Here is a 15,288-nt window from a genome sequence, read left to right on the forward strand (position 1 = left end):
GTTCAAAGAACCCAATTAAAGACGGAATTACGGTGAGACTGCTTGTAGAGGATCTCTATAGAGCGTTTGTGTGTGTGTGTGTGTGTGTGCGCGCCTACCACAACGTCCAGCCGCACCCTGGTCAGAGTGTAAAGGCATTTTGTGTGAGCCCTGTTTGTGTGATTAGTGTTCACACTTTTTAAGATGACTGACACTCGGCTGAGTGTGGCCTATCGTTCATCAATATTGTGACTGGGACTTGTGGGTGGGTTGACCTCCTAAACTCCGTGCGACATCGTGTCGCTTCACTCATCCCACACAAACTGGTCGAAGAAGCCCCACCCCCGCCGTCTTTCCTGGTCCGTGATCTAGCAAAGGGGACTGCAAACCAAAGGCAGTTGTTTACATTTCCGGGGAAAAATGTCGCTGTGGTAACCCCGAAGACATTTCACGGAAAGTATGTTTCTAATTTGTAGGCTGTCTGACAACAACACTGGTTTACTTGTTTGAACACTACTCGGCTAGTATCAATCATCTGTCGGCCAACTTCACACAACACGCAGCTGGGCGACACGGGTTATCCGACGTCTGTAGGAGGGATGATACGGGCAAGGAGATGTACTGTACCAGGCGACTGTTTTCGCTCCACACGGATTTGTTTTTCCTGGTGTAAGTACCCCTGTTCTGCAGCCTCAAAGATGGATTTTATGTAACAAATGGGACCAGATACCTTTGACTTTTCAGCAATATCCAAAATGACGTGAGTGATGGCTGGCTACCTTCCATGCCCAAATCACTCTCGTTTGAAAGACTCTCCTTCCGTCCTGACACACTTGTTCTGGTGCCAGGGTGGGGAAACACCGGACATGGAGCCCATCAGCAGTGCCTTGTTCAGGGTTCGAACTCTGGACACCTAACATATGAGACAAGCGTGTTACCACTAATCTACCAGCGTGTGTTGGACACATCTTAATTTTCACGTCTGAGACATTTTGAGCTGTCCGAGTGAAAATCTCCGTACTGGTGTAACGGTCATACTACTGATGGGGAGGCACGCGAGTAGTATGTGTTGTTCGTGGAATTCCGCTTTGCGTCTCTTGAAAGAGGGAAATCTGTTGCGGAGTTCGTGAAGTCGTTCTGTAACATTTGCTTGGATTTGAGCGAGGAATGATTGGAGTCAATGAATATCCAGGAAAGTTCAAGAAGACGCGTTCAGGAGAAGATGAATGTCCAGTTTTTGTAAATAAGATGCAAATGAGATGTCCAATAGTCTGTAACTGGTCAGTTGGCATTTTCTAATAAATAACTCCGCAGCGAAGACCTTCTTCCTTTCGCTGGTTTTATTTAGAACTAAGTCAGTTTGATGCAGACCGGTACTTCAGTAGACTGGAAAATTCGTCTTGATAAGCCAAGCCAAACGAGTGCTTCCATCTTGGTTGGTACTCAGCAGGCAACTCTTTGCTTGAGAGTTTTAGGCTGTTAGCCCTTGAACCACGCTTCGGATGGCCGGAATTCAGCCAAGTGTCTGAGCAAGCCAACAGCTTCAGTACTACTTATATGGTCGATGAAAACTTCGGACAGCCCCTCCCCCAGGAATTCCGCCTTTTTGGGGATTGGCTCCGTCCGGGGGAAACGGTTTGAAGCGGTTAGCACAAGGACATGTGATCGAGACAAACTGCGGTTAACCTTACAATCAGCTGATGGCATCAAGTATTTTATGCCACTCGATAGAAGACGTCAAGCTTCTTCTATAAGCGACGCCAGAGAAACCCTGAGCGTGGAACTGTTCAACCACCTTAGTCTTTTTGAGTCGCATGAAGCCTTCACAACTATCGTGGTGTCTTGTCCCTTTACGAGATCGATATATTTAAAATCAAACTATGTTCACATAAACGTTGGTCCAGCTTAAAATGTCCAAAAACGGACGATAATAACTCCCTTGTGACCCCCTTTCGGTGCATAGATGCCACGCAACTAAAAAAGGCGCGATGGCTAAAATACTACCAGGTTGTCTGGTCCTAGACCGGAGCAGGTAAAATACCAGCATTGGGTTCAAACTACAGGCCGATGACAGGGGTCTGATCGAATACCTTCGTGCTTTAGAAACGTAAGTTAGCGCCCCAAGATTCAAAGGCTCTAAATGCGACCAAATAATGACAGTCTTATCCATTGCATTTCTGGTCCCTGTTTTGGGCCTGGCAGTGGTACAAAACTGGCTGATTGCTGACCAAAATGCCGGTATCCTTGAATTATCTTCCTTTTGTTTTTGACATCAAAAAATGAGTTAACCCTTGACGCAACACTACTTCTAGGGCCTCCGTGTCAGTGAATAGGAGAATTTCGAATAAGTGATCTACTTAAATCAAAATGGCAGTAGTATGTGACGCAAGATAAAATATGCTGCGAGACCTTGAGTGAAACATCAGGTAATCATTCAGTTGAAGAACAAAACACCATGCAGCAGAAATTCAGCCAGGATTCAGTTGAGTTTGCCCTTAAAACCGAATTAGGGTGTAAATCGGTTTAGTTCATGGGTTGGTAACTTGTCAATCTGTGAACCAAAGTTCAAACGTGGACTAATTCCAGCCGGCAATGGCTAACTAATATGAAATTCTCCGTTCAGCGACGCAAAATCCAGACAACTCTGCGTGGTACTTTCAAGCTGACCGCAGTCAATCAATTGACCGCGCAGATAGAAATGAAGGATGGAAAGGGGATCCGTTTTGCTAGTTTGAACAAATCAGAATGTGTGTGTAACACACTACTCATAAGGTTGCTGCAAACTCCTTGACAGCCCATGACCGGTTTCGCCCTTCTTGAGGCTCATCAGGTAGGCGCAGTCCCCGAGTTTCCGTCAAAATTATGTTCCACTTGAATCCAAATTGCACCAGATTAACGAAATACCAACTAGGTTTTGACCTGAAACCCGGGTGAATTTCTCGTTTATGATGTTCTTGAGCAACTGAATGTGCTGCAGAGTGTATTTCTGACCCAAAAGTCGCCGCATATTGACCCCAGTTTAAGGCCAATTTTGTCCGAAGTTGAACAGCAATGTGACCGCTTATTGTTATTGTTAGTGAAATCATCGCTCTAGAGACAACCAAACAAGGAGGCCAGATCAATAACACAGACGAATTCCATTAACATGTCCCCTCTTCAAGGATCAGAACGTGTCTCCTCTTCAGCTCTGGGTTTTTTTCCCTCCTGTGAAAAAGTTTCCCTGTTTACGAAATTGCCTCTTCTTTGGAGGTGGGAGGGGACGTAATCCAACGGAATCAGCTGACACCGTGTGATGGAAAGATGTAGTAGGTACAAGCCAAACTCAGATGCATATCAAGTGTTCACTATTCGACCAATCTCCCCGTAACAGCTTGGTAATGTTCTCTACATCACGGTAAGCGCCAGCAAGCGAATTCGGTGTTCCCAACCAGCATGTCATTACGATCATATTGGCCTGCGTTTACTCAGTAATCATAGACAGGCCATTTCGCGGTGCTCCACGTGCGTGTTGGTCTGTTCGCCGAGCGTAGATGTTGGATTGCAAACATCCGTCGAGATGACATCATCAGTACGCAACCAAACCGACTTCACAGTGACGCTGTCATCTCGACTGGAGATGATATGTTTTTCAAGCTCCAGACTCACGACTAACTTGAATCTTTAATGGATACATTCAGGGGATCTACATAAGCATTCGTTCTCGTGTTGTTTTTAGTTGATTTGATTCACCTGCACGGTTCGTGTCCACAAAACTCATCACGGAATTAGGTGGGGTAACGAAAGAAATTACCGATCAAGGTGACCTGTCTTGTGTCTTGTCATGCACTCTTCTTAGATATCAGGTCCACCGAGGAATAACCATTTCTCAACGAATATTCTTGCCGCACATGCTGTTCTACATTTCAAAGTGTAGTACCTAGACTACTTATGAGTAGTTTTCATGTTATTCTTGTTACTACTGAAAAAGGTGTACGGCGCAAACTGGAACGCGAACGATTGGGTTATGATGACCTCACAGCCACAAGATCAGTGTGGTCAACATGGTAGATGTAAGCAGAGCAGCACACGCTGAATAACGCTCACATACGAACGCGTGTTCGATCGATAGACACTCCGTGTACTGACAATGTGCCACAGTGGGGAAGAACCATGCCTCATCGGAGCAGCTTCCCAGCTAGTGGGTTATTTATGTGAAATGTGTTTACTGTTTTTTTCCTTTCTGTGCACACATCGTGTTTTTTTCGCCCGCTTGTTCAGCGCCTACCTAAGTACAATGATGTATGGTGTTCTACCCTGTTCTTCGGCTTCCTCTGTTCGCTCCAGCTGAACTGGGCGAGAAGTTTTTTTTTCGCCGCTTGTTCAGCGCCTACCTAAGTACAATGATGTATGGTGTTCTACCCTGTTCTTCGGCTTCCTCTGTTCGCTCCAGCTGAACTGGGCGAGAAGTTTTGCCCTGGCTAGTTTTCAACTGGTTGAGAAACACACGGGGTATTGGGTAAAATTTGCGAAATGCTTGGGAAAAGAGTGTGCGTGAATGTGGGCTTTCGTGTGACCTTGACACAGTTGGATTGTTATGCACCCGAGTGTTTGAATCCATCCTTAACCGAGCAGAATCAAGTGTTACCTCCTTCCGAGTTGCAGACGTGTTGACGTGCTTTTGAATGCATCATATTCATTCGATCGCTGTGTCCTTACAAGTTAACTTGCGTCCCCCAGTTTCCAGACACCCAATATGACTGTTAATCGAAGAAAATCACTCAAAGGGTTTCTGAAAACCCTTTGACGTATCACAACTAAGAGATTCGGCTGGGATTTGGTTGAGTCACTCGTTGAAACCGAGAGTAGCTGGCGTACGACAGCTTCAGTCGTAATAATCAGCTGACCGAGCTGGACAAGGAGTGGACCATGTATACAGCAAAAAAGACAACCAGAGTCAACTCTTCATCACGTGACAGTTGGCATGAATGAACAAACTGGACCAAATGTGAGGGATTTAAGTTATTCGCGGTAGACACTATCCATCCCAACCCCCATAGAAGTACAAGCATACCGGATAACGTGAAATCAAGGTTTACCAAAAAGAACGCTGCTGTACAGAAGGTCAACATATAAACTGGCTCGCGAGCAACGGATATCGTTCATCTGTAACACCTTATCGAAGCCTAGGTACCATGCCACCCGAAGGTTGTACGAGGTCTGGGGTACTGCCAGGTTGTCCAAGCCTAGACAGGGGAAGTCGAGAGGCGGAGGTCGGGTTCGAACCACGGACCATCCGGTAAGTAAATTTGCGCCGTAACCACTGAGCCATTTCACCGCATCTCCCGCATTCAAAATAGTGAACACCTGTGAACAGCTGATATGACTTTCCGTTATCATGCGGGTACATTCTTTGAGGCATCAGGTTGTCTTTGGCCTGAGATGCAGGTTTTGCTGTGGACGTTGAGGACTCTTATAGCCGGACAAGTGTGCTACGTGGCACAGAATTCTCTTCAACAGCCTTGAAGGAACAAAGTTCTATCGCGAGTATTTGGCGAACTTGTTTGGTTCTACTGGTAGAGGAGAAGAGGAGGTGTTGGAAACATGAGTATTCTTTGAGAAACAAAGTTGTTTTTCTTCCAATGTTCTTATTCAGGCAAGGCACGTTTCGGATGTTGTGTTGCTTCTACCCTACGTCACCACGTGAAGGAAACCGTTCGTGACAGTTGGTTGCGCGGTTGGTACAACTCTCATTGACCCCACTCTAGTTTGAAAACTTCTTTTGTCCTGAAGCATCTGCACTGGACTCGAGCTTCGCTCATACTAGAGCTCATTAGCAGTGTGGCGGTTCGGATATGCGAAATGAGGTGTTTTGACCGATGAGATTAGTTTGTTCGATGCCTTGAACGGTGACCCGATAACTGACCACATGGTGTCGATCAACCGTCGCACCTGTCACAATTGCCCAGTTAGGTATGGCCACCGAGATTGTTGGATAATTATTGCTCATCTTTGGATGGCTGCTGGATTTGTGAACCTTACATTCACATCACTCCCGTGCGAACAGTCCGCCTGCTGTCCCCACGCGTTTACTGTGATGTGAGTCCACACCGAATGGGAGAAGCACTGGACCCGAGTTGCGCTCTTACAGTGGCTAATGAACAGTGAATGTGTGTGTTACCAAGACACAACTACCAGTGTAACGGTCAATCTACCGATGGACATACGAGTAGCATGTTTTCTCGTAAATCCGCTTCACTTCTCTTGAAAAGTGAGATCTATTGCGAAATTTGTGGAGTCGCATTTGCTTGCACTTGCTTGCATTTGAGTAGTGGTTAACGAATATCCAGGAAAGTTTAGAAAGACGATTCCAAAAAGAAGATGGATATTCAGTTTTGTAAACAAGATGCGTATGAGGGCTTTGCTCCCCTGTCCAATAGTCTGTAACTGTTCAGTTGGGGTTTTTCTCTCTAATAAACAACTCCGCAGCGAAGGCCTTCTTCGTTTCACCAGTGCGCCCTGGACATCTCTGATCAGATAGGCCGGTGGGTTGGAATGGTATTCTGTAATTTTTCAAGTGAAATTTTCTCCGAAGAAATCGATTCAAGATGACTCAATCACTACCTAATAGGGAGATCCAATAAAGACTGGTCTAGCTCAGCCACACAGACTGATAGGAGGTTCAAACGAAGTTCGAGAGGGACCGAACCAGAAGAACTAGACCCTAGACTAGACCCAAACACACGTAGGTTTCTCCACCGACCCAACACTTGTTCAACCACTTTAACAGACAATAATCCCTCGGCTGACACCCAACAGAGATTTTGCTTGGCTTAGCTGATTGGTTCTCCTTCCGCCTTAAATCTTCACCAACCTCGGAACCTAGTCACTTGACCTGACGAAGCTTTTGTGTCAAAAGCGAAACGTTGCCCAGCAATAAATCTACCGATTGTCACCAAACCAAACGTTTCAGACTGGTCTAATTGTGGACGAAAGTATTCTTGATGTGATTCACGTGACTTCATTGTGGAGTTGTAGGGCTTACATAGTTCATTCCGGGGTGAGGTGGGGATCTGGTTCTAACCGCGGACCCTCCAGTCAGTCTTTTCGCGTTTTAACCACTGAGCTATCTCGAACTCCTCTTCTGAATGAGTGAGTGGTCCGGCCGGATTTCCAAGGCCTCAATCTCAATAACAAAAACTCATCTCGATCTGTCTGACAGTACCCGGTTGATGTCAACAAAAGGCCTTCCTCCGTCCCTTAATCAATCTCGGTCAATGTAATGCTATGGAGTCTGAGGTCACACTGCGCTCCTATATTCTGCCCATCGTGTGACCAACATACGATGCTCAGTATAACTCAGCCGTCTGCGATTTCGAAAAAGTTTGGTGACAATCGGTAGATTTGTTGCTGGGCAACATTTCCGCACCCTAACACACAAGAATCCCCCGGCCGACACCCAAAAGAGATTTAGCTTGACTTAGCTGATTGGTTCTACCTATTAAATCTCGATCAACCTCGGAACCTAGTCACTTGGCCTGAGGAGGCTTTTNGAAGCGACACGTTGCCCAGAAATAAATCTGCCGATGGTCACCAAACTTTTTTCGAAAACAATGACTACTTAATCGGCTCCGAACATTCTTCACCTGATTGAGCCGTCTGCCTTTTAGTTCATCATCATAGGCACCACAATTTATGTGAAATAAATACTGGGATGCACCCCCCCCCCCACACTCATTTAGACAACGGGGATAGCAACGTACAACAAGAACGGAATTGGCATCGATTAGCCGCCAGACCTTGCACTGCCTCCAACCATGCATGGTAGATATACACTCATTTGCGAACTAATTTAGTTTTGCGAGAGACTCACCTGCAACCTAGCTGAATCTCTTGTGTATGACGTTTTCAAGCAACCGAATGTGCTGCGCCAGGCCGCCTCATGTTTCAGTTGGTACGATCTTCAAGATATCGCGATACATGTATAGACGTAAGTGATTTTCCATGACCAAAATGTTTGGTGTAACTCAACATGAACAGTGCATTGGACGCATGATTCTGTCTAGTTATGCGTCTTATTACGAACTGACTTCAAAGAGAACGGTGGGGTTCAGGGAAAGTACAGGTTTTATTCAAGGTTTCGAGTAGAATGATGCCTTCTCAAGCGCAGCTTCATATGCATCTCCCATGTCTTTGTATGAATAGCCGTTCAATGTGTTCTCCCAGAGCGATCTATTTATTCGCCTATCGATCGCTAGGTGGCGTGGGAACTCCAGTCAGCAACTCAGTGCTTAGAAAAATAGTCGGTTATTCTAAACGGCATGAATGCATCCGTCTTTAAGGCGGTCTTCGTATTCTGCCGACAAAACGCCGCTCCGAGCGATAACGACGAAACCAACTAGGTCATGATTTATCGCCCTACGAATTCTTTTGCTCGTAAACTATCCGAGTGTTCTGGAAATAGCTGCAGGTGTTCTCTAGAATAAGCCGGAAACGGACGTGTGTGATGCAACTCGAGACCGAACATTCCGACTTGACAATTATCTTGTCATATGGAGACTAGAGAAGACACTTTTTGACACATTTATCTGAGGCTTGGTAACCGAGAGAGAACTAATCACGATTGTTTCCCTTTCCAGGTGTCCTATTGATTGACTGTTGACCAGCGTCGACAAGAGCGGACGAACACGAAGGAGGTCTGACAAGGGAACTGGTCTGATTGGGGAAAAACTAGTGAGCATGATTCGAAACTTGACATCATGAAAGGTTTTGTCCTAGGTCTTATTAAGTTTTTAAAACATTTCTGAAATACCCACGTTGCAGCTGACGCGTAGCAGGGAAGCATCCAAATCAGATCTGAGTACCCGCTCTGACCAAGCACGTTCGTGAGGAATTCCACTGCAGATTCAGACGTGATAACTTCCGTCAAGTCGATGGCAGTCAGATAGAGAAATGCCTGTATTGGTGGTGGGTTCCGTTACATACTTTCTCGTTTGTGAAACGCTTGCGCTTAGTGCCTTCGGACCGATCAATGTCTTGGTTATTTCAGCTCACAGATGCTTGAACAAGGCTTTCCGAAAGAAGTCCAGGAGAGTGGGAGAGAAGTTACATACATATATATGATAATGTAGTATGATATTTTACAATTGAATGTGCTGCACACAGGCCGCTCCATGTTTCAGTTGGCACGATATTCCAGATATTGTAGTATATTTTCATAAAGGAAACTACTCACAAGGTTGCTGAAAACTCTTCGACAGCTCACGACCGGTTTCGCCCTTCTTGGGGCTCATCAGGTAGGCGCAGTCCCCGAGAGATTCAGTTGAGTCTCTCGTGAAAACCAAATTGATTTGCAAATGAGTGTATTTCTCGTAAACAGTCCAATTTGGGTTCAAGTAGATCATAAGGTTGACGGAAACTCGGGGACTGCGCCTACCTGATGAGCCCCAAGAAGGGCGAAACCGGTCGTGAGCTGTCCAAGAGTATTCAGCAACCTTGTGAGTAGTTTCCTTTAGGAAAATGCTTTTGCTTCTAAATAGAATCGGTCTTAGGCATCGACGTAACGAAGCCGTTCTACTCATCCTGGTGGTTGCACGACCATATATCCCATCTCAATATGCCCATAACTCCATTAGGGGAAAATGGAGATACTGCGTTGTTGTCACTACTCGCCTTCGTAAGGAGAACCAATTTCAGCGCAAGCAAGGTTGACTAATTGATTGATTGATTGGTTGGGTGACTGGCTATTTTTTTTATTTATTCAAACAATGAATATCTCTTGCGGTGTCAAACTTACTTTCCTCCTTAGAGTGTGGTAGTTTTACTGAGTTCACACACACACACACACACAGCGCCATATCCTGCCACATCATACTGCTGAATGGCCACTTTTAGTAGACCGGTTTAATCCTCAAACAAAACCCGGGAAGTCACTGGCTCATAGACTGAATTCACCTATAGAACGAAAAGTTTTTCATACATGAAAACACATTCTGCTTGTCAGACATTTCTGACTGAGCTCTGGATTGCTTACAGCTGGTGGAGGGTGGGTGGGGGGAGGGGAGTTGCCCATTCCTCAAGTGCTATCATTTGGTTTTGACCAAAGAATCAAATGAATCCCAGATGAATATTTCGTTTATGATGTTCTTCTTCAATTGACTGTGTCTTCTCATGTTACATAAATCATGAAATCGTATTTCCTGAGGCAAATTAGTGCGCAACTTGGAGAATCCCGTTCAATTTAAGTTTACGCAGAACAAAAGGTTGAGAAAACTCGGGGAATGTGTTCTGCCTGACGAGTCTCAAGAAGAACGGGTAAAACAGCTGCTGTTGAAGTGCTTTCAGCTATGTTATGAGTAGCATGTTACACCTATGGTTTATACATTTATTCAATTTTGAGATTGGTCGGATTTATTGCTTGTCATTCTGTACTCGCTCACAGCAGACTAACCCGAGTTCTAAACACATTTGTTCTGTCTACAAAAACACAGGTCTGTTTTATCCACTTTCTCTCTGTCAGCAGACTAACCCGAGTTCTAAACACATTTGTTCTGTCTACAAAAACACAGGTCTCTCTTATCCACTTTCTCTCTGTTCTACCCACATTTTTTGTTTTGTTTCGGAGCATCCGGTGTAACCAGAGTAACCGTACACACCGACGCGCCACTGAAACGTTGTCCTACTTACCTTGTGCCAAGATCCAGTCAAGTGTGCCGAGTCTTTGTCTCCATGCTCACAGGTGCACCAACCACGTGGACAAATAAGACCAGTCTGACTCATTAGCACACAAAAAGGTGCTGGTAATCTGAGTTTCGAACGCACCGCCACACGCATAAACAGCGAATCAAACCGGTACTTCATTCTGTGTGTTGATCACAGTTTGACTGTTCAACCACCCTTGAGAGTGACATGCCAATAACAAATTACGGTTCTTCAGGCCGAGGGAACTAATTTGATACGTTTGTGGTCATCGTAGTTGTTCCGTTTCGATTCTCGGTCTACGCGATGCAGGTCTTGATTTCCACAACTATCTCGGCCACAAAAACCTCTATTCGAAATCAACGTAAAACCTTGGATGTCTCGTATGGATCAATATTTCCCCATCTGGGGGAGAAAAGAAACGACCTTCATTGTAACCTTGTAGTTTCATCTGGTGACCCTGGTAGATGACGCAGACGTTGAGTGTTGGTCACTCTGTAGTTGCACGCATCTCGCTCGATTTGTGTAGCGTCTGCGTTGAGGCTGTTATAAGTGCTATAGTGATCTGCCCACTGAAACTACTGACAAGGTTGCTCGTAGCCTCTGCCTTGAGACTGTTATGAGTGTTATAGTGATCAACCCACCGAAACTACTGACAAGGTTGCTGAAAACTCTTCGACAGCCCACGACCGGTTTCACCCTTCTTGGGGCTCACCAGGTAGGTGCAGTCCCCGAGTTTCCGTTAACCTAATGTTCTACTTGAAACCAAATTGCACGGAGTTAGCGAAATACACTCAAAAAATATGAGCAAACACCAGTAGGTGAATAGTCGTACAACGGGTGATGATTCATATCGAGGCAGACAGTGCAATGCCCAGCGAGGTTCGGCATGAACTAGTCTCGACCTGGACGTCCCAAATGAGTTGGTTCTGCTTCCGGAGCAGAGTCAAGAGTATTTCAAGCGAATGCGACAGTTCAGTTTTGATAAAGTGTGCCTTATGCAACTCGTTTTCAGGGGAGACGAGGAGAGGCTGTACGGGGTAACAGAAAACGAGCATTCTGAAGTTGATTCTCCGGGTAAGCAACACTTTTACGGTCAACTACAGACTTTACACCAAGGAATGTTGCCAGTCTGTAATGCTTCCGTTGGCCCCTTCAGGAAGCGGCATATTTCCATCTTCAGAATCGATAGCGTCGAAGTTACGGATCGTTTTTAGGTCCTGACTGAATGCCTGTGCGCGTGACGACCTGAGAATGTGCATATATATCAGATCGACCATGACCTTGGTGGGGCTCATCGGGTAGGCGCGATCCGGGAATTTCCGTTAGCCTTGTGTTCTACTTGAACCCAAATTGGACATATTTCGACAAATACACTCATTCGCTTACCAATTTGATTTTTGGGGGAGACTCAACTGAAACCCAGCTGACTCCCCTGTTTATGATGTACAAGGTTGACGAGAGCTCGGAAACTGTGCCTGCATGATGGGCCCCAAGAAGGGTAAAACCCGTCATAGGCTGTCGAAGATTTTCAGCAACTTTGTGAGTAGCTTATCACGGCTACAAGGAGCTCGCCAGTTCCAATGCATTTGACCGCAGAACACACATAGTACCGACTGTAAAACAACCGCTGAAAATTGCGGTAGAAATGGGAATTCCTGGCAGTACAGAGCAACATCTCCCAACTATCGAAGGGATAAGACACAGCTTGTGCAAGGCGACTTCCTGGTATGTGTAACAGCTATGCAGACTGATGATATCCCAACTAGTTCTGCTAATTTGTAAATGTTTCCAGCATGGTAGGGTACATACTACTCACACTATGACAGTACCCTGATCAGTATCTACACTGGCTAATTTACTGTCTAGAATAAAATAAGGAACCCTGCTGTCATGCAGAATCGACACAGCATTCAAAGTTTTCAAGTAAAAGCCTTTTGAGGGGTGGGCTTCCTAGGATGAAGACCTCATAGGAAGCGTCAAGCATCTCATAACCTGCAAAATGCAAGTGGCCTCTCGAGAGAGGTGGACATGATACTCCGTCTTCATCACTAGAGGGACCAGTTAACCGTATGTTTCGTGGCATGAAGTGGGAAGCGTCGAAAAGCGCTCGTTGGTCGACTCCCCTCAAGTGTTAGTCAACTACACACTACTGACCAACTAGCCCTGAACAGATGACATGTTGTGAACCACTGGCTTACATTGCCTTTCGGGTTCTGCATGACAACTTTACCGGTCGGCAACAGTATGGCGAACGCATTTCTGAGGTACACAGAAACGGCTGCAATACTGACTGGTTCGCGCGGGGGCAATAAACACTCGAAAACGAAAAGAACATGAAAACTATCCCGCTGACTACAAGCCGGTGATTTTTTGTGCCCCTAAACCCTGCTGTCTGTCGATTCCATCAACCAGCCTAAACAGGAAAAGCCGACATGATAGGAAAAGACCAACTGTCTCGAGTCAGCTGCGGACGTTACAACCGTTTAGCATCAATGACGGTTGGTTGTTCGCCCGCCAGGGTTGACAAATGCCGTGGGAATGTACACGGCTTTGATTCATGAAACTGATGGTTTTATGAAAGACTGGTTGTCACTCAACATAGTGATGGACATTCAGTGGAAGGGGCTAGCAGAAACTAGAACATTCGTGTGATACTTCGGAACGTTTATTGATCGATCGATAGACAGTCCATCAGTTTTGACTGGTTCGCTCAAGCATACGGATTGGTCGGTTTGAGTGCGATCGATTCAGCTACATCGAGAATCAACTGATGAACTGTTTTCAACGACAAAGCAGACGACCGGTGAATCACTCCAAATTTTCTTTTGACGATTTTCGCTGGATATGATTGGACAACACTCCTTCGTCTTTTGCGACGGTGCAAGCGGATTGAGGACCGGTGGTCTGATTCCTTTTGGTGAACTATGGAACTCAGTGGTGCCAAAGGTGTGTGAAGGGTGACATCCAATGTGTGGTGCGTTCTTGGGGACCCATCATTCCTGAACCGCTGGTCACATGTTTCTTTTCAATTTATTGATGTGTTCATATGATTTTTTGGTAGAATAAACAATCGTCACCAGTGCTTTTAGGTGAATGATAGCAATATGTCACAATATTTGTAACTCAGGTGTGTTAGCTGGTTACTGAATCGTTGATGGCTGCTTAGTTGTTTCGTGATAGGTGACCAAACTGGCTAACAGTTCACTGGTCCCCTGATTAATAGCTAGCTAACTCGCTGGAGATATATTGTTAACCATTCCTTTACTGTGCCCTCAGTGCGGCCCCTTGATGTGGGACCTACTCTCCCCACCAGCCATTCAGGATGACTTTTGGATTTGTAGCCATGTTAACGGTCAAGTTCTGCGAGCAGACCAGTAGCCAGCTGACCAACAACCGATCAAATGAATATGCTGTTCTGACATTTCAATCGAAGAATGTGTTCACCACCCAAGCTGCGGTGGTTAGGTCATTTGTTGAACATGCCTAATCAGAGTTTGTCGAAAACAGTGGTGTTCTCCATGCCCATTTCAGAGGGGCTCACGTACAGAGGTTGTCAGTCTTTCACCGGGTACAGGGATATGGAAACGGTTGCTAAAAGCTTGGATACTGTCCATGCGAATAGCCTTCAAGGATGGGTACTGTGTGGTTCTTCTTGTGCTGGCTGCAAGATAATCGATATCGGTGGTGTGGTTGTAGCCAGCTTCTATTTGACTGAAATGGTGGTCAGAGATATAAACACCTCCCAGTCAATCACTTCGGCACGGCAGTGAAGCATCAGCGTTGAACACTGATAGTATGCTGGCAATGACGATATTGACGATGATGATGGTGATGATGACGATGATGATGATGACTGTCTTGGTGCCAGTGGTTAGATCTCTCCCGTTTATTGCCCATTTACCGGGTTCCAGCCAATCAATCGAAAGCGGCTCATCAGCTGAGTCCCAATGCCGTTGAACAGAATACAATCAGTCTAATACATCCACCTCTCTGTCGACAAAATGAGTAGCTAGGTCCTTCGTGTTGGAGTGACCGTCACTCAATCGATCCAGTGTAAATGCCACAAAGAATTCCGTTTCTTGGGAGTTATGAAACTTCTGGTTCAACTTATACGTTCCTTTTCGATCTTCCTTGTTCATTCCGTAATTTAAAGGTCTTTCGAAAAAGGTGGGCTTGTAGTACTCTGGTTATTCATTGCTTTATCATATGCAGCGCGTACTGTACTCAGTCACTTCAAGAGTTTCCAAAACACACACCAAAAACATTCGCCGATTTTTCTGCACCACTTGGGAATGTCGACAGTGGGTCCACTTAACTCATCCGCACAACACAGTAGGAAGGTATCGACGGAGGAATGTTAACATTCAAGATCTCCACCAACTACGCTCAAAGCAGAGCTTCCTTATGTGAAGAAAAAACCGAAATCATTCGATCATTCATGCGATCATGTGACTCTCCGAAAGAAAACAAAGTGATTCCGGTAGGACGTGATTGGTGGAAAAGCACACCAGAGAAGGAGAATTTGCGTACTGGCAATACAGAGTCTTGTATCCAGTGCGATACATGTATATCTTTGTAATGTACTACGCATAAGGTTGCTGAGAATTTGTCGACAGCCCACGACCGGTTTCG

At 45.6% G+C, this 15,288-nt stretch overlaps 1 protein-coding gene across 1 annotated transcript in view; it reads right to left on the reverse strand.

Moving 5' to 3' along the window:
* Positions 1–11,348: 11,348 nt before the first annotated feature.
* The window catches only part of T265_05737 (hypothetical protein), a gene marked incomplete at both ends in the record, with an annotated part of 9,906 nt that continues 5,966 nt past the window's right edge, over positions 11,349–15,288 (reverse strand). The window contains one exon of the mRNA XM_009170810.1: positions 11,349–11,408. Within this exon, the coding sequence (XP_009169074.1) occupies positions 11,349–11,408 (60 nt within the window). The remainder of the gene's footprint in view (positions 11,409–15,288) is intronic.

Source organism: Opisthorchis viverrini, assembly GCF_000715545.1.
Source record: "Opisthorchis viverrini unplaced genomic scaffold opera_v5_113, whole genome shotgun sequence".
In the NCBI taxonomy this organism is placed as follows: domain Eukaryota; kingdom Metazoa; phylum Platyhelminthes; class Trematoda; order Opisthorchiida; family Opisthorchiidae; genus Opisthorchis; species Opisthorchis viverrini.